This window comes from Zosterops lateralis (genome assembly GCF_965231275.1).
Source record: "Zosterops lateralis genome assembly, chromosome: 3".
Lineage (NCBI taxonomy): Eukaryota > Metazoa > Chordata > Aves > Passeriformes > Zosteropidae > Zosterops > Zosterops lateralis.
In genome coordinates, this window is record NC_139764.1 from 111993598 (window position 1) to 112014239 (window position 20642).

A 20642-nucleotide genomic window follows, 5' to 3' on the forward strand; every position below is an offset into this window, starting at 1 on the left:
AAAAAAACCCCACCCAAATGGCTCTCAGAGAAAACTTCTTTATTATTTGCATTTTCCTGCACCACTCTGCAAATCAGTGCCACAAACTATAAACAAACAACACGCATCTTCTCCAGATCCCACTGGAAAGCACTGACCAATCCAAGCTGGATTCCTTCTTCTCCCTCTCTATGGAAGGAATTACAACGGGTGTGAAATAGTGGAGGAGGAGTCATGTGAATTGATATTTGATCAGAATCCTGAATAAAAGTAGGGTGGAAAATGAGTGCTCTGACGTCAATCCCAATTTTTGGTACGGCACTGAAAAAATTATTTCAACAGTCAGACTGTGGGACACCCACACAGGGGCAGGGGCTGCCTCCACAAGGCAAGTGAGAGGTCCTGGGATGGTGACCCTTGGAGCATCGGCAGGAACAACTGCCTGAAGCAGCTCCTGCTCTCCTGATCGTCATCATCAAATCCTCATGGAATGGTGTGGGTTGGAAGAGACATTTCAGGTAATGTAGTCCAAACCTACTGCAATAAGCAGGGGGATCTTCAGCTAGATCAGGCTGCTCAGAGCCCTGTCCCACCTGACCTTGAACGTTTCCTGGGACGGAGCATCCACCACCTCCCTGAACAACCTGCCACCAGCATTTTACCACCCTACAACCCCTATCTGAGCAAGTCTCCCAACGCATCCCCTCCTGCTGAGGCACTTCCTCACCTCCAAACTTCTTACAACGACCTCCACTCACCTCATCAGCTCCTCCACTTTGTCATCTATGTCCAAGTCCTCCTCAGAAGCCTCGAAGCTGTAGGATCTCTGGGCCAGGCTGTTGGCCAGGGGGTAGCGGGTGGGCGACATCTTCCCGTTGAAGGCGGACAACCTCTCGTTACTCTCCCTCCCGTTCTGATTCGTAGTGCAAGGCTGTGGGGAGGTGTCGTAACTGTTGCTCGGGGACGGGGACATCCCGGAGTGCTGGGTCTGTGTGGAAGCCGTAGCTGTCGAGGAGGACGCCGGGACGTTGTTGGTGCTGTTGCCGTAGGAGCCGCCTCCGTAGCCGGATCTTCTCCCGAATTTGTCGCTATGCTCTTGGTCCAGACGGTCCAAGGTTTCCAGGGCGTGCAGGATCTCATGCCTGGTCATCCCCGTGCGTCTCAGGCGCTGCAGGAGGTCAATCTGCTCTATGGTGAATCTTGGCTCGTCTGTGTAGTGAGACATGGTTTCCAGCAGGCTGGAAAGGAGGTGAAATACAAAATACTTCAGGTCAATAGTTCTAGGTGGCACACGGAAAGTACTTTATAAATTTTGGTGCAAAATTTTAACACACACATGCACGACAGCTCCAAGATCCACCTCCAAACAACCTCAGCTGGACACCAGCCATGAATGCCAACCTCACTACACGGCAAGAAGGGCTTATTTCCCTTGGAGTGCTCCAACAGCATTTTGGACCTTTCTTGCATTCCCCACACCTGCACCAACCCTGCAGTTTGTGCCCTTTTGCTTTTGATAAATCGCTGCTACAGAGACTGTGGTTGCTCAGTAATTAAGGCTGCAACTTGATTCCACACAAAATGTTGCCCAATGCTGAGTACCTCCAAGACAGGAATCTCAGATTTCTGTGGTGGCCACAGATCTGAGTTTTTCTGGACAAGTTTTAACCAGTTATGATGTTTTATGAATCTCAACTCTTTCAAATCTTAACTACAAAGAGGTCAAGTTGCCCTAACTTTCATTGCTACCTTGAAAAAAAAAAAAAAAGAAGATAAAAACACACCCAGCGGAAATTCTAGTGGCCTGTAGGACCCAGGTTGATTTGACTGAAGTTGGATTTCTGAAGTTAGGAACTTTTGAACCTGGAATGTTGCAACAGATTGCCTGCCCTGACAAGGAAAAGTGCAGCACATCCAATTACTCCTGAGCTTTCATTTAAAGAAATAAGTCTTCAGTCTTTTCCCCTCCAAAGACTGGCTTCTCAGGTAACTCAACTATCCTGGTGGCTCAACAAAATAATTTTTAACTCCTAAATTTCCCAACGTGCCACAACAATGAACATTATTTGCTGTAAAGCCCAGAAATGGAACGGAAAAAAATCACAGTGTGCTCCCTTAATTGCTCTTCTTTCCTAAGTCTCCTGGCTACAGATCCAAATGCCACACAAACAACAAGATCTCCTCTTTTGGAACTCTAGATCCTGAGAAGAAGGGACAGCAGATGGAGGGCAGGAAGAACTTGGCAAGCAGAATACGGCATTTTCCATCCTTCTCAGGAATCTTCTTGTGAGTCAAGGGTTTATTGCCATTGCTGCAGGAGAGCAGAGTGAAGAGATCACTCAAACTCCAGGAGACGTGACAAGAGCTGATGTACAATCCCTGCGAGCCAGAGCAAATCACGGCTGAGGGAAAGTCAAGGAAGAATTCCAAGGACCCTGTGAAAGCCAGGAGAGGGATGATGGCTGTCAGGCTGAGAGACCTTCCAGGGACAGGGCTGCCTATTCCTCCTCACAAATTTTGAGGATGACTCCTCATGTCCATTCCTGCCCTGGCACACAGAAGCTCCCAACAGGAGTCATGGAATGATTCGAGATCCATAGCTGGAGTTGAAGAAGAACACTGAGACCTGGCTTGTGTGAGTAGAGCTGAAGTAGAGCTGTAAAGACAAAGCCAGGATGCACAAATCCACAAAAATGGCACTTGCAGCCTGGGAAATACAGAAATGAGAAGAAAATCCCATCTTTGCCCTCATCCAGCAACTACTGAGTTCCTTCCATTGTTTTATGGGAGAAGGAAGCAGGAGGACAACACAAGGAGATGACTCCCATCCAAGAAAATGCCTTGTGTGAGAAGACAGACGTTCTACATCCACATCAGTGCTTCAGCCCAACAGGAATGTGCTGTCCTCTGGAAAATTGATTACTGGAAATGTCCAGGCCACTTTAAATTTTCCAAGACAAGCACCCAGACTGTTGAACCACAGGAGGGCACGGCAGGCAATGCAGCAGTCGACTTTCAATTCCTGCAACTGACTGGAATTGTAACAACCACAATCTGGAAGTGGCATCCCAGCCTCAGACCTTCAGAGCTTGACAAGGAGCCTTTGGAAACAGACATTGTGCTCTAGGTTTGGCCTCTGGGGGAGGCAGGGCTGCTCCATCCTCCTCTCCCAGCTTTGGGAGAAGTGTCACAGGGACTTACTGACTCATCATAGACAGCTCTGAACAGCACAGTTTTCAAACAGAAAATCTCTTTAAACATCTGGCCTTGAGGTGGTTTTCACTGGATATGCCACCTCACCCTTCCTCAGGGAAATACCTGGTTTGGGCATTTCTTACCTGTATTTCTAATGTCACCATTTCCTGGATCATTTATCTGTCAATACCAAGTTTCATGTGCTCAAGTTCTTTGTTTGAACTGGAGAATTTAATGAGCCAGAGCCTCCAACCAGAACTAGGTTCATTCAAAATTCCTACTTAACAGACTCTAACGTTTAATACTAAAACATACTTTACATTATTTAATCATCCATTTATCATAGACACAGAAACGCAGAACTTTTGTCCTTGTAGCCTATGAACTAAAAAAGTCTCATCTGACAAAAGCAAGACTTTCCAGATGGCTTCAAGAATGTCAAGTGACATGGAATTACAGAATGGTTTGGATTCAAAGGGGCTGTAAAATCACTTAGTTCCACCCCCTGCCATGGGCACAGATACCTTCCACTATCCCAAGTTGCTCCAAGCCCTGTCCAGCCTGGCCCTGGACACTTCCAGGGATGGAGCAGTCACAGTTTTTCTGGTGCCAGGGCCTCACCACCCCCTGCAGCAGCTGGTGGCCACAGCCAGCGATTCTCTTTAAAATTTGGGTGTCGTTCCTAATTCGTCTGAAGTGCCAGGGCTCAGCTCCTGGATCTGGGTGCCCAGGCCAAATTAATCTCCTTTAGTGAATTACACATAACGATATGGTGAATCCTAAGTGTCCTTTAGTGAATTCCAGTTAATGAAGTGCAGAGTTCTCAGATGCAGAGGCAGCGGTTGAGCTCTGGTCGCTCATGGCCATACGTAGCCTCAATTTGTCCCTCTTTGATACAGCTGAGCTTGTGCAGGAATTTCAGTTCACAGGGATGTGAAGACTGCTGAGCAAGGCCACCCTCTGCCCCAGGAATAAGATATTCAGTGACTTCCAACTTGCATTCTGGAGTCCTGTTCATCAGTGGACTTTAAAGCCTTGCAGAAAGTAATGTAAGAGTGGCAAACTTAGTGTCAAATTAACTCCATGATACTGTGTTTAACACAACCACTGGAAAAATATGGACAACTTGAAAACAAACAAACAAACAAACAAACAAACAAACAAACATCAATTATCTTCTTGTATGTCCATGCAAAGAATTATTCCAGCCCTCTAACACTTTTAAGGCAACTTCTGGGTAATTTTTCAACACTTAAGAGGTAAGAACACCAAAATTAGAGTATCTCCTTGCTGGTCTTACTAATGTTATGCAGAGATGTCCAAAGTGCCTTGTTTGTATTTGCACACTCAGTATATATTGAATTGACACATCTCATTGGTCTTCTTGATCTGGAACTTCTGCTCCCATCTGGACATGCTTTTCTACACAGCCATGAGATCTAGAAATAATCCTGAGGGACTTTAATGTATTGAAAACAATTGCAGGAACTTGGAATTTTCCATTAAAACCCCAAAACAAATATTGCAAAATGTGGTATTATTGAACACGTTCCAACACTGCCAACTATCCACAACTTTTTAATGAATAACTACAGCAAGCATTATTTAGAACTGTTACTCAAGCAGAGCTTTGGTTATTTTCCCTTTTTAAAATATATTAATAAACTTACCCTGTTTAAAGATCAATTTACAAAGCAGTTAATTAAATCAGCCATTTTAGAATCACCCTAATTTCATTCACCTCATTAATGAGTGGATATTCTTCACCACTTCATCCCCCCCCCCACACTGCAGTAAGAGCCTCTTATCCTCCTGCACTCCTCTGGCTACCTATAACTCAATTTACTTCCCCCTCTTTTTCCTTGTGAAATACAATCAACTGCAAAAGTAGCAAGGAATAAAGTAAGATTGAGACAAACAGAATGATTGGGGGGTACAGGAGAAAATCAAGATGGAAAATACTTTTCCTGAGAACACAGACTGTGGACTGACTTTGCTGTAGGCAAACTTTGCTGTGTAGCAAAATATCCTCTACATCCCACGCTTTATCTGCTACCAGAATTCCCACCACTGACAATGGGCTGTCAAATTTCTTTGGGGAGACACCCAAAAAAAGGAGAGATAACCCAGGCAGAACAGCTGTGCATTTTTCTCCCTGAAATTTTGCAAGCAAAACCTCTGCAAATCTCTAATTAAGATCAAAACTAGAAGTGACAAATTTTCTAACAACTGAATTTTGGCCTTTAAAAGAAAGTTTCTTTAGGTCCTGAAAAAAGTAAGTAGCCTAAAGCATCAAACTTATTTAGATTCCTTACACTAAGTTGGCAATCATCCCCCAAAGAGATGGTCCAATTTTACCATTCTAAAGCATTAAAACTTCATGCTCATCTTTTATGGCTCAGCCAAAAGCAACCTGAGGTACCTGAATATCAGACTGAAGGGAGAACTCTAAGGAGGTAAATAAAAAGGAGTTTATTTTCCCTCCCAAACCCACAGATATAAAATATCCAGCAGGTCCCCACCAGCCCAATGCAGCACCATCCTTTCCTTCTAAGGGGACTTTGTGGAGGGGAGGCTGTTCAGGGGCTGCTCTCACCAGCACTGCTTTTCCTTCTCATTCCATCAAGGTTTATTTAACCTCTTTTTTTTAAATTAATTTCACCCTTTGGATGTGGGGCTCCCTCCCCAGTTTGACTGCTCTGATCTCCAGTGGGGGTACATGGCCAGAGTGCTCTCTTCCCTTATCTTGCTGCATTGTATGGAGAAAAGTAAGGAAAAACACATCAAGGGTTTCTCACCTACTCTCACAGCCCAAGCCCACGCTGATACAAGAATCATTTACCCGACACTTAACTTTCTAGGTGATGGAGCACAGCAGAATAATCCCATAAAAACAGCTACGAGCTAAGTCCATGTCCAATTGAACTTGCAGAAGTTCAAAGCAATTCAATTACCCGTTTGGGAATAAGGCCAGACAGCAGCCTTAACACCTCTAACACTTGAGAAAATGGCTCTGGACTCTTTAATGATCACAAGAAATCGTTTTTTCCACTCTTCTACTCACTGTAGATGAGTAGGAAGCACTCTAGCATCACTGAGGAGATGCTCTTCTACAGAGGTCCTTCTCCAATTCCCATTAAAATTCACTGCTTTATCTAATAAGCAAAGCTCAAGACTGACAAAACCAGTTGTGCTTTTTGCTGTAAGACCTGTATTTGATATAATCTGCATAATATGGATGTGGGCAAGAGCCAAAGTGTTCAGAACAGGATCCTAAGTCTGGTAATTGGTTTAAGAATGATTCTGATCATCAAGTCCCATCAACTGAGGAGAGCAGGATGGGGAGAGATGCCAACATTTACCCTTCTCTGACACACAGCACAGGGCAGGACCCCCCTGCACTGCACTGTCCTGCTCACAGGGACATCCAGGATTTGTCATCTCATTTATTACAGCACCAGCATTTTTCACAACATCACAGGCACCTCCTTGGTGTCACTCAGTGCCATCTCACCATTTAAATGGAAGAGCGAAATCACGACGTAAATTGTGTCTTTCCAGCTGAAATGGGTTTTCTTCCAAAGTACACAGCTAAAAAAATCACTTTCTACAATTCATTAATTAAACCAGAGTTTTAATTACCATCACAGCTGAAAGATGAACTCCTAAACCTGCCAGATTTTTCCTGTGTGTCTGTACATCCTCTATTGGTGAGAACTGCAGCCTGAACAGCTCTGGAGGTAGATGTCCTCTAGATGTTAAAGATGGGCATTAAGGATGGCATTGCTATTTCCAAAGAAATGTAAATTGCTTATCACCCAGCCTGATATTCAACCACCAAATTCACATGAAGTACTGTTCCAGATGCTTCCTACGAGAACCAGCGACTACAAAGAAACTCCACTTCCAGCTGCCACTCTGAATTTTTTAACCCTGTTTTAGGTTATTCAAGCTTGCTTCTCTCTCCACACATATTTATGAGATCTGAGAACCATAGTTTCATTCAGTCCTTCCTCTTCTAGACAGAGTCCCAGGCTGGTGTGGGTTGGAAGGGACCTTAAAGCTCATCTGCCATGGGCAGGAATGGCACTGAGAGACAAGGGTGATCAGGGCCCCATCCAACACTTTACCCCATCCCAAAGGATCCAGCTGGTTCTTACAAGATGGTCAAAGGAAGGGCTTTCATTGAGCTACAGCTGTTCACAAACAGCACTGACACATATCACCAAAAAATCCTAGAATATTCTGGGTTGTAAGGGACACACAAGGATCATCAAGCCCAGAAACAAAGACAGTGACCCTTCCAGGGCAGCTCTAAGGCACTGCTGGAAGAGAATTGGGGCGTTTAGGGCATAACAGTATCCAGTTTTTTGAAAATCAAGCTTTGGCCTTTTCTGTTCTTGCTGAATAAATGACTCTCCTTCAGTTTGGAGGATGGTGAGGCCCTGGCACAGATTTCTCAGAGGAGCTTTGGCTGCCCCTGGATCACTGGGGAAGTGTCCAAGGCCAGGTTGGACAGGGCTTGGAGCAACCTGTGACAATTCCATAGGAATGAGATGATCTTTAAGGCTCCTTGCAACCCAAACCATTGTGTGATTCGATGATTCACAGCAATATAAATATTTCAGAACCACCTAAAACTTTGCACCATATTAAGCAAAGCTGCCTTCAAAACCAGGAGCTGATGCTGTGAATTCTGGGGCGTAACAGAGGATTAAGGATCTGACTCATCACTTATGCTCATCAGTTGCAAACTCCAGTATTTTCAGAGGAGTTGTACCAGTTTTCAAAAGAGAGAGAGAGAGAGAGAAAAAACCTGAGGCCTGAAGTGCTCATCATGTCAATGAACACAGAGCCATCCTCATCCGTACGTTTGCATAATTATCTCCTGCAGTCGCATCTCTGGGTTCTGATTTTCCAAAAGAAAAAAAAAAAAAAAAAAAAAAAAGAAAAAAAAAAAAAAAAAAAAAAAAGAGGCCTCTACTCCCATTCATCCTGATTCACAAACAAAATGTAATTCTTGTAATGACTGCTCTCATCCCGGGGAAACGAGAGCCTGGAGCTGCAGTGAGGAGGGAAATCAGGCTCGGAGCTGAGCCCCAGAGCCTCAGCGTCACCAACTCTGTTTAGGGATGCAAAACAGCGGCTCGGGAATGCAGAGCTCTGCCATCAAAAACGGGGACAATTAATAAGAGCAGCCTGAAACTTCTGAAAATAAATCCAGCGTAATCAAAATACTCACCGCTACACACAAATTAGAGGAGGCGAGCTGAGAGCGGAATATCAACACATCGTTTCTTCAAAGGGCTTCAAGTTTCTCAGCTGGTTAAAGAGCCCCCAAAACCCTGAACTCACTGTTCTACACAAGCTGTTCTTCCACTTATTCTCTGAAATTCTCTGCTGATAAAGTAATTTTAATGGATGCTGGCAGTGAGCAAACCCAGTTGCTTTTGCCACTTGGGTGAGTAACTTACTCTGCTTTACATCTCTGGGAAAGAGAGAGGGAACTTGAGATTGATCTTACAAGGCAAAAATATAATATAAATGGCAATTATTGTCATAATCCAAGTCTTACAAAAGGGACTGACCTCTGACTAAGCACAGGGCTGGCAGCCAGATACTTCTGAATTCTACTCAAGGCACACACTGATTCACACTGACACCTTATCTGTCTAACCCTAACCTTCCCTACTTCCAAAATCTGGGTTTTCCTCTTATTGTTGCAATTCTACAGCAACAAGGCAGGGATTCAAACTCTGAGCCTGGATTCAAGGGCAGAATGAGGGATCAGCAGGACTAACAAACAGAGAGAAAAACTGTAGTGGCAGCTGAGTGCTGAACCAGGGCCCAAAGCTCAAACCTGTGCCAAGAGCAAGGAGGAGCTCTTGGATTTGGGAGCCAAAGACTAAACTTTGACTATATAAGCTCTGTAACAACTCCCAAAGCAGGACTTGTGTGCTTCAGTTACAGTAAATCTCATGGACACATCAAAACACTTTGAAGAAACAGAGTCATTATAAAAGTCACCAATAAAACTGAGACATGAGCCTGCCTTAGACACCAGCCTGACCCATCCCTGGAAGTGTCCAAAGTCAGGCTGGATGGGGCTTGGAGCACCCTGGGATAGTGGAAGATGTCTCTGCCCATGGCAGGGGGTGGAATTGGATGAGTTTGAAGGTCCCTTCCAAACCAAACCACTCTGGGATTCTACAGTAATTCATAATTATTGTAGAATCATAATTCATAATTTTTAGCTGTCAACATTACAGGGTACAGTGCACATGCTACAGTGCTGTCTTCTGCCTCCTCCATCTAATTTCAAAATTTGACCAATCCTTTATTAAAATGCAGGCAGAATCTCAGAACTCTTCTCCATTAATTCTGCCACCTGGGGTATCTAAATACTCCAATCACAAGATCCCTGTGAGGCAGGGAAGTAACACCGAATTCATTTTTGTGGCCAAGAGCTCCCAGAGAGGGGCTGGATTTTGGACAACTCCAAATGACTTGTTCAAAGTCACACAGGAATTTTACAAGAAGGCAGAACAAGAGCCTGGCCAAACGCTGAGCAATTTCTCACCACACATACAGGGTACATCTATAGCATCACACATGGTAAGGTGCAGGACAACTTTCAAACAAAGCCATCACCAGGATTTCCACCACCTCTTCCACACATGAAGAAAAAGAGAGAAAGTATTTCCAGGCACCTTCACTCTCCTTCAGGATCCATCAGCAGCATTAACAACTAAAACACTTCCTTAAAAAAGAAATTAATTACTTCAGAAAACGAAAATCCAAACCCAGCAAACAGCTGAAGCTCATCTACCCCTGATTTTGTGCTTAACCACAAAGCAAATTATTTTCTACTAGAAAAACGGTTTGCAAGTGCAGTGTTACTGGCACAGCCTCAGTGAAGACAGAGATTACACTTGGAGAACTCAGGAACAGATAATAGTGTCTCCTTGAAGAAAATAAATCATAATAGCAAAAACCATGGGCTTCTGGCCACTGCTGCTTCCATAGTGGAGTTTTATTTTAGTTAAAAGCATTTCAGAAAGAAAATGAATATCCTAATTAATGCTCTTAAAGCAACAAACATTTCTTTGTGTAACCCAGACCCGAGGCAGGGAAATTTCCTGCATGACAGACAAGACCCAATCTACATTCCACACTGCCAAGGCCACCACTAACCCATGTCCCCAAGTGTCACACCCACAGAGCTTTTAAATCCCTCCAGGGATGGGAATCCACCACTTCCCAGGGCAGCTGTGCCAAACCCTTTTGAGGAAAAAAAAAAACTTTACCATTCAACAAGATTTTTCTTTAGGTCATTTTTGCTGTGAAATCACGAATTAACCCATCTGGTTTATCTGAAAGTAAAACCAATGGCTCAGGCAGGACATTGTTTTAGTTAAAGATGTTAAAAAAGCACCCACTATTTACATGATACCTTGTCACTGAAGACAGAAGGAGAAAATCAGCTGAGTTTTCTGTTACCTGAGTTTAATTAACCTGTTTTGTGTCACATTTCAAGGACACTGGACAGGTACAGCTCAGCCTGTGGTGATTTTCCAAGTCACTGTAAGTCCAGTGCCTGTTCTTCAATCTGTGCTGACTTGGTAGAGTTCACACTCTTGTTCTTTTCTTCCTGTTGTTTCTCCTAAATGATGACAAGGCTTCAATCCAGTCCTTCTCCATCTACATTATTCACTATGATTTTCTTCTAATCACCCTCCAGACACTGCTGCCATTGCTGGCAGTTAAATTCATAAGCTCTGGCCTGATAATTCAGGTGAATTGGAAGTGACGACAGTGAAACTGTCTGGTTTTATCAGAAATCATACTTTGAGGGATGTAAAACATACTGATGGTCACAGCTCACTATTAACACATATTAATTAATCAATATGGACTACAAAGCTCAAGTAATTACTCCCATATTTATGGAGAGCCCAATAGAGATGAAGTCCTGTGTTGGCTACAGGACTTAGTTTTAGATAAATTCTTAAGAAGATCAGGAGTTCTGTGCTCACAACATGCCTCAAACTCCTCTCCTGCACTGACTCTCATCCTACTAAGAGTAAAAATGAGGCAATGAAATGGTAACTGCACGCAGGTGACTCCTACTCTTAGGAATAACACTATTACTCTCTTACCATGGCAGTTTTGCAACTCTTCAATCTAAATCTTAATCTTAATCTCTATTTAAATTCAAACTTTTAAAAAAATTTTAAGACTCCATTTTCTTCTTTCTCCTTCACAATCCCATTTACTCTTTTAAAAAGATATCTGTGGTTTAATCTGGAAACTTTCTATCTAAATGGGTCATCTTAGCCCATTTCCTCTAATTTAATATTCTCTAATCCCCTCCAAATAGGTTCCCCCCAGTCAAAAATTATTCACCTCTACTTCTACAGCATTTTCCATGGCCATATTAACTGCACATACACTGGAATAAATCAAGGAAGCTGCTACTGCTCTGCTGGGAGGTGGCAGCAGAAAACTGCACAGGGGTAGAACATGACTGAAATCCAGCTAAAACACAGGAAATTCAAGTTATGCAATTCCCAGCCTGGAAATTTCTGGCAAAAGCCTGACACAAAGCTGTGAGATGTCCTTGTGCTCAAAGTACAGAGGAGCTGTGAGGTCACCCAGCAAACTCTGAATTACTGGGATAACAAAGATGCCCAGGGTGATGTGGCCTTACCTCCAGACTTCTCTCCTGCTGTGAACCAGATCTTTACAGTTTCAAGTGGTGATTTTAATACTGAAATCCAACATTACTTCCAGCTAAGAGAGAGAAGAGGAGGTGGCTCGAGGGACTGGCAGCAAAGTAGGAAACCACCAGTTTTGAACAGAACACTAAGCCACCAGCAATAGAAAATCACTAATTAATGGCTTTTTAAAATCCATTGGAGTTTGGTTTCCAACACTAAATCCCTGGAAGTCATTATTTTTTGCTGTGACTCCTTCTACAAAAAGCTGTGACTGCACTGCCACTTGCATTACCACTGTCCAAGGCTGGATTTTCATCCTTGAAATAATCCATCTGGAAAAATGTGATGCATTCACAGTAGCCCAGTTCCTTGCTACCTATCCTGCAGAAAAGGTTTCTCTTTCCAGCTCAGTCTGACAGAAGGAACAATCTGAAGTCAAGAGGTCAAAGTATCTCAGGAATCTGATTGCAGGAGACAAGCATTTGGTTGTGCCTGTAACAGGGATATTGTAAACAGCAATACAGGACCGGCCAGTGGGAGATGAGTGACAGCACAGTGCAGGTCAAGCCCTTCCTTTCAGCCTGACAAGCTTCAAAATTTGAATTCATTTGCTTATTTATTGAAGAAACAGCATGGAAACCAATTAAATTCAAGATATATGACAGAAGTAATTAAAAGGAACAAACTGATTTCAAATTCCACAATGACATTTGGACAACCTCAACTGGCACTGGGGTTCAAGATACTTGAGTTGCTTGGACCAACACATCCAGCACCAGGGTTAGGTGAGGTTTTCTGTCTCTGCCAGAGGCCACTAAATTGAAGGTGGCTCATCCTTTTCAGCAAATCTAGAGTGGTGTTAAACTCTTTATCTCTCTCATTTGTTTGGTTGCTGTATGGAGATCTGTCCTTTAACACTGATTTTTCTCTGATCAAGACTGATTTTCTAAGAACTGCATCATTTTCCTTGTTTCAGTGACAGAAATGTAAAAGCACAAACAATACGTGAGCCAGACCAAGTGAGGAATTCAACACTACTACTCCCCAGTTTAAATCTCCAGCTATTTTACTATTCTTGGTTTAAATGTCTTCCTTGGTTTAAATGTTCCACGAAACTTGTGAAATTCTCCATCTCAGCCAACTGCTCATAATCACTGTAACCATTTTTCTGCTCTTTTTAGGTAATTTAACAGAAGAACGCCACGAAAATCACTCTTAATTGTTATGAGTTTCCTCAGCTTGTACTTACACTACTGGAAAAGTTCTGAGCATACTTTACATGAGGATGGGACGTTACAAAGCCTCTTGAGGGTCTTCAGTGTTATTCACCATTCTGTAAGACACAAGGAAAAGATCCAAGAACATTAGAGAGATCTGGGAGAGCAAAAGAGATCCAATCACATCGTTCTGGATAATCTGTCACTAATCCAGACTCACAGACCTCAATGCACAAGGCAGGTTCTTACGGAGAAAGTTATGTCTGGTGCTGTAATCAGTCCAGAGACAAAAATTTAAATTACAATTGATTTCTTTCGGCCACAAGTAAATTAATCTATGCAATCATTTAGCCTTATGACAGTTACCTACCCTTTTAACTCACAAAAGCTATTAAAAGGATTATTTGGCCAACATCCGCAAAGAGCTCAGGAGACAGGTACTGTGTTCTGAGGAGGAATGACCTAATAGAATTTTCCTCAGCTATCACTGCTGATGTCTTTCTCCACAAACTAACACGGACTGAAAGTGCTCCAAAAGTCAAACTGTTAAGCAAGAGCAAAGAGAAAAAAGCAGGTTGTTATGTCCAAGCAGAGCTGGGATAGAAAAAAGAGTGGATATGGTAGCACAGGATAATTTCCTCTGCTCCATCTGTAACATCAGCAATTGTGGAGTGCTAATCCATGGAGAGCAATCATGGATGGACACATCTTGGCTCTTCTCAGTGGTTAAAAATGGTCCAGATACTAAAGAATGACTATTTCTCCCTCAGCACCTGCTGAAAATGTTGGGGAAGAACTGCACCTCTCCCAGATGGAGCCCACTGGGCACATGGAGATGCAGAGGCACAGAGCTGGTGAGGCTGGAAAAGCCCTCTAAGATCTCAGAACCTCAGAGTGGTTTGGGTTGAAAGGTACCTTAAAGCTCATCCAGTCCCATCCTGGGCTATGGACAGGGACATCTTCCCAGGCTGATCCAAGCCCTTTCCAGCCTGGCCTTGGACACTTCCAGGGATCCAGAAACAGCCACAGCTTCTCTGGGAAGCCTCTGCCAGGGCCTCACCACCCTCACAGCCAACAAATCCTTCCCAATATCCCATCTAGCCCTGCCCTCTGGCAGTGGGAAGCCATTTCCCCTTGTCCTGTCCTTCCATTCCTTGTCCCAAGTCCCTCTCCAGCTCTCCTGGAGCCCCTTTGGGCTCTGGAAGGGGCTCTGAGCTCTCCCTGGAGCCTTTTCCAGGCTGAACATTCCCAGCTCTCCCAGCCTGGCTCCAGAGCAGAGGAATTCCCGCCCTGTGAGAAGCTCCGTGGCCTCCTCTGGTTTCACTCCAACACTTCCACATCTTCCCTGTGCTGAGGACCCCAGAGCTGGACACAGAATTCCACGTGAAGCCACAAAAAGCAGAGTACAGGAGGAAAATCACCTCCATCAAGACCACTGAGTCAAACTTGTTACCCCAGCACTGCCAAGGCCACCACTGGCCCATGTCCCCAAGTGCCACATCCACATGGCTCTTAAATCCCTCCAGGGATGGTGACATCATCTCTATGTGGCTTTTTTTTCCTTTTTTCCTCCATGAAAAAACTCATGAACTTTCAGGACCAAAGGCTGGGCTGAGTGAGCTTTCCAAGAAGGGGCAGCACTCAGCTTTTGGCCACCAGCTTTCCTGGGAGGTTTAATAAGAACCTTCTCCCACCCAGCTGTGGCCAGAGAAAGCCCTGGGTGTGTTTCCAGGGAGGGGAGGTGTTGACAGCTGGCTGCTGCTCTTCCAGAACAACTCATCTGTCCCACACTGAGGTCCTGAGCTGCCTCTCTCTCTCTCTCCAGGAAAGGAGGTCACCAAGACAAATGGTCCCAGCAGACCCTCACAGGCCACGTTCTGTGTGCTGGGAGAGAATTGGTGACACCAAACTACTGATGGATGGGAGAGCCAAACACCCAGGTCCCTCCCTGTCAGCCACCCCAAACCTTTTAGAGAGACTCCCCCACCAAACCCCTCCTCTTGTCCAATCTCTTAACTGCATTTTAAGCATATTCCCCGAGGCAGTCACAAAAAAATATGAGATCATGCTGCTGACTTCTTGCCAAATTTTAATACAGAGAGCTGTTTTGTTTTCCAAAGAGGAACAAATTAGACTTAAATATATACAAACTTTCTGAAGGTCAGAGGGGCTAATGATAAAGAACTGGATTCCTCAGAGAAAGATCTGCTTTCAGGGTGAGGAAAGTGGATGTAGCAAAGAAAAACCAGAAAGGAATAAAAAAACATCACCTTCCATCATCATGAAATGCAGGATTAAAAGTAGAACACAAGGAGATGAGATAAGAGAAGCAAAGAAAAGGCTGGTGTAACTCAGGTTTTGAGACGACAAAGGCAGGAGGATGATATTAGTGATAGCAATGAAAGAGGAAAAAACTGGTATGGAGCTGAGATGTTTTAAGGGAAGAGCCATTAGGATCTAGACCAAATTTGGGACTTGATTAGGGGAGGAAGACGAGCTTTTCCAGATCTGCCAGTGCAGACAGAGGACAGTGGGATTTCAGTAGAAATAAACAGCAGCAATTCCATGAGAAAACAGGGATAATTCTCTGGTTTTGCTACACTGAAGTGTCAGGCAGGTTTATTACACTCAGAATGCAACCACAAACTGTCCCAGACTAAGTAAGGAAGGACAGGGAATGCTCAGGTCTGCCTTGGGAGCAGGACTGGTGAAAGGAAACCAGCTCCAGAGAAAGGAGAGGAAGCTGGTGCTTCCTCCGGCCGCTGCCAGCCCCAAGCGGCCGCTATTGAAAAGGGGCACAAACAGTCTTTGACTCCACGTTGGTCTAAAGTTCAGTGGCACAGAAATACCTTCCCCACCCCCCCCCCAGACACATGTGAGAAGTTGCTTCAATGCTTTTGTCACTTAAGGGCACAACATCAGGCAAGGAACAAGCAAACCCTTCAAAATCTGAGTCACAACAATTCAATCTTGACCAACATAAATCCCATCAGCAACAAGATCCTGACTCTGAATCATGACTCAATATCCCTCTTTCCCCTCAGTCTCCTTTTAGCAGGAACCAAAGCACCAAAGCAGTCTGAGCACAGCAGCCAAGGCAGGTGTCACCACTCTTTGTGGTGATATGGGAGTAAGAACTCACAAACCTTTGCCCTTTTCGCATTATTCATTAAATAAATTATCTGCTAAGCCAGGGAAAACACAACCAGCTCCCCTTCCTATTTCTGGTAGAGACAATAAAAAATAAAAAAAAAAAGTCACTATTAATATGGAAATCATGGCTGCAGTTGTAGAATCAGATGTAATGAACAATCTTGTCCCCAGCTTAAGTTGCTATAAAGGCAGCTTAAATTTACAATGGATGAGTCTTCATGGCAATCTGTTTTTCAGATATTAAAAATCTAATTTTCTCGGTGCCAAGGACAAGTGGAAGTGTGAAGCACTGGAGTATCAACTCTGCATTTGTCTCACTTGACATGAAATCATTCTCATTTTAGTTCTGATTTTTAATACATTCTTGGGATCCCCTTCGGTTTTCTTCATTTTTCACTGTGCAATTAAATGTTCTGAAGTAGAGTTCACCCTGATCCACAACACCCTGCAGAAGCAAGGGGAAAGTCACTTGGTAAAGATGAGGCTGATATCACTTATTTGGAAGAGAAACTCATTTTCTCTTTTAATTTCTGAGTGACTCACATAGTATAAAAATAAAAAAAAACCAACATCACTTTCTATTTCACTAATACCTTCCTTGGTGAGTTCTTAAAATGGGCTTTACAAATAACAAACTAAAAGCTTTTGTCCTTGGGGAAGACAAAGATCACCATTTTGACATAAGTAAAACATGAACAGAGGGGCTGAATTCTTGGCTCAAAGCCAGCCAGGGCAGTATCAGTGGCTGAACACAGCAGAGGCCCCAGCACTACAACTGTCACACCACTCCTGAAATACAGAAACACCAAGGTCCAGGCTGGTAGAGAAATTCAGCCCTAAGAACAGAGTTCTACCATTGCTGAACTCACAGTAAAGGCAGATCTCCAACTCCATGCATAATTACAAACCAATGTTCTCCTAAAAACAGAAAAAAATCAAAAATTAAGGTCTTTTACTCAATGTGCAGCATAAGATCTGTAGGAATTGTCAGGTCTTCTGGGTGAACCTCGTGCAGATGTGTGTACACATGTCCATGAACACATGTTGGGGAGGTTCAGGCTGGACATCAGGAGGAATTTCTTCATGGAAAGGGTGGTTAAACATTAGGATGGGCCCAGGGAGGTGGTGGAGTCCCCATCCCTGGAGGTGCCCAAGGCACAACTGGATGTGTCACTCGATGCTCTAGTCTGGGTGACAAGCATCTGTCAAAGGTGGGACTCATTCCAATCGGATGACTTTGGAGGTCCTTTCCAACCAGAATGATTTTGGCATTTCTCTACACTGAAGCCACTGTGAAGTAAAGCTGTTACCTGGTTTAACTTCTGTCCCAGAACATCTCGCCTCAAAACCAGCCAAGAGATCAAGGATCCATCCACTCCAGTTCATTCTGGTGATTAATCACCCTCTCCACTACAAATTTGTACTTGAATTCCACTCTGAATGTCTGGCTTCACATTCCAGACAGCAGCCCTCCTTTGCCAGCTCCAAGGCCTTTATTCCTGGAGATGTTCAGACAGGCTCTTATTTACGCAGGGCTTTTAAAAGTCCAGGTACTGCATTTGTATCAAAACTTAAATCCATCTGGGTACACACACAAAAGTAGGACTAGTGTCCAAAATACTGGAGCTAATCTAGGACTCTCTAGCCCATTTTCCCAAAATAGGCATATTAGGAAAAAAAAATTTAAAAAAAGCTCTGCCATATGACTGGAGGATGTGTTTTATTTGTGCCCTGGGAAGCAAGGCTAGGAACCTTCTCCAGGCACTGCCACCTCCTGAGGACACCCCACGGCTTGGTGACGTGCAGCATCCAGTTTCACGTGGAAATTCTTTTATCCAAATGCTCCCTGCTCAAGCAGGGCAACCAAAGCCAGTTGTTCAGGACCATGTCCTGAGAATCTTCAAAAATTTAAGGCTTCATTTTCTCCTGAGCAACCTGCGCCGGTGAGTGGAAAGCAGAAAAAAGATCACACGTTTTACGAACAGAAAAATCCTTGGAAAAAATGCTCAGAAGTCACCTCCAGCTATTGCTGCTTTCATTCTTCCTGTGACTGTGTTGTTTACCAAACCTTTCACAGTACAACCCTGGAGCAGGCCATATTTTGGGATTATGGTGAGGGAATGCAGCAGCTCCTTGTCAAGTTAACAACTTTACAATTTTTTTATGGGATCCTGTTTTTCCTCTGAACTCTGAGGGGAAAACATCAATAGAAGCCTCTCCTCTTTAGAAAACAAACACCTCAATCTTATGATACAGCCACAGCTTATCATTTATTACAGGTAAATGTAAAAAAGCAAATAAATTATTTCTCTTGCAATATGCCCTGCATATTGCACAGGACAATTAGCCAAGGATCACAGATAAAACTGTTTCTCCCTTCTCCTCCCTCCCAAATCCCATGAAAAAAAAAAACCCTCCTTGCGCAGATTTACTGGAATTTCCTAAAGCACAAGGCAGAGGCCAGGCTCCATTTTGAGGCAGACTGGCAAACACATTCCACCACAGAAAAATTGGGATCACAAAATCATGGACTTTCCCAAACTCCAAGACTTCCAGAAAGACAGAAATGACCATCTGTATTTCACTGGAAAGAACCCTGAGCTGCCCCAGAAGTCCCAGAGACCCACCAAAGGCAATGCAATCCCAGTAAAAGGATGTAATTTAATGTTGCTTCATCCTTTATGGCAGCTGGAAATGAAATGCTGCCACCAAGCCGCCTCTACAGACACACCTGAGCAGAGCACCCAGGTTGTACTTTGGTTATTGCTCACAAATGAGCTTCCAGCCTTAACATCCCAACTACTTGCACTCATGTATCTCCTGGATTGCTGCATGTTGGCCCCTCCAATCATGGCTAAAAATTTGCCTGGAATCAAAAACCAGACTTGAATTGGCTTTTCCAGCTGAAATTACATGTGAATGTCACCAGCAGAAGAACAGCAGCAAGACACAAATTCCTGACTAGTAGGGACAGCCAATGACTGCTACAACTTCATTCCTTAGGGATCAAACAGTTTCTCAGTCACCTCAGATCAGTTTGGTCACTGAAATGGGGGAGAAGAGTGAATTAGGAGCCTACAGAGCTACAAGAGGCAAGACAGGCCTGGAGTGGAACTGAGATTTAAAGCCCATACATGATCACAGCAGGGTTTGCACTTTGAACTCCAGGCACACTCTAAGGAACACACCTTCATCCTGACAAAACTGATGGATGGGACACTGCAAAGTCCTTGAGTCTTCCCAAGCCTGGGCCAAACATACAATAAATGAGAGGCTCCTTCAAAAACCATCCCAATTAACACAAATTACCTTGAGAGTTTTCTGTGAGGGATACAGGGACACAGGAGCCCTGGACAAGCCTAGTGAAATAAGGTGCTCTATTGCCAAGCACAGTGTCTGCATGCCATGAATCCACCTCCACTGCAGACTGCTTGTCCCAAAGGGGATTCAGGAGTTCAACAGGAAGAGGAACTCACAGATTCTGTGGAGGTTGGGGTTGAGAAAGGGTAGAGTCAACAAAGACACTGCACAAGATACAACAGCTCCAAGAAATGAGTGCTCATCCAATTGGACAGGACGGGACCTTCCTTCATCCATGACTCTCCAGGGAACACCTCAGTAGATGCCCCAAATCCTCTTCACTGGAATTCCAGAAACTGCACTTGGCATTTGGTCCTTGACAGAGGGAAATTAATTGCAAGACAAGGGCTTTGAAATGTGTTGATTGAATCAAACTTGATTTCCTTTTTATTTTACTTCATTTTAACTTTTCCTGTGCCAAATCAGGGAACACTTCCAAAAGCTGCGTTTTTTTCACAGAGTGGCCCATCATGCTTGGAATTTGCATTTGCATGGATGTAAAACCCTTGGCAGGCACAGAGAACTGCACTACAGGATCCAATGAAGATGCCCAGTACAAGAAGCACATTCAGGTGAACTGAGTTCAAGAACCTACACCCAGTTGCTGATCCAAAAAAAGAAACCAGAATTGTATCTGCCATCACTTGTACCAGGAACAAGCAAGAGGAACAAGTCATGCCTCACAAGCCTTTATTTTTGCACTGCTGTATGGCACAAGAAAAAGTATTGCGAGGAAAGTGGCATCAATTGACAATACCAAATTCACTGCATAAAATTTAAGTATTATCTGTTTTAAAACAGGCTTTGGATTTAAGATCATCATTACTTTTCCCCAAAAAGCATTGTGATAAAATGCTGTACAAACAATAAACTTGGTAGGAACTTTACAAAATATAAAATGGTGTTCTGAAAAATGCTGTGAGCTCTTTGTTACTCGCAATAAAATAAGAATGCAGCTCTTTTTCACCTCCAGAAGAAGTCTACATAAAAACTGTGCCATAAAAGGAGGCTGAGAGCA

At 43.7% G+C, this 20642-nt stretch overlaps 1 protein-coding gene across 9 annotated transcripts in view; it reads right to left on the minus strand.

The window, feature by feature from the left end:
• The window catches only part of HMBOX1 (homeobox containing 1), a 118525-nt gene that overhangs the window by 58894 nt on the left and 38989 nt on the right, over window positions 1-20642 (minus strand). For 7 of the 9 annotated variants that reach the window (XM_083857408.1, XM_083857403.1, XM_083857407.1 and 4 more), the window contains exons 2-3: window positions 13144-13227; window positions 738-1217 (exon numbers count right to left, since the gene is read on the minus strand). In XM_083857408.1, coding sequence (XP_083713534.1) covers window positions 738-1217; window positions 13144-13166 — 503 coding nt within the window. In that variant the 5' untranslated portion in view covers window positions 13167-13227. Of the gene's footprint in view, window positions 1-737; window positions 1218-10481; window positions 10522-13143; window positions 13228-20642 lie in introns of those variants that run through there. The other 2 variants (XM_083857405.1, XM_083857406.1) reach the window with 2 other exon arrangements.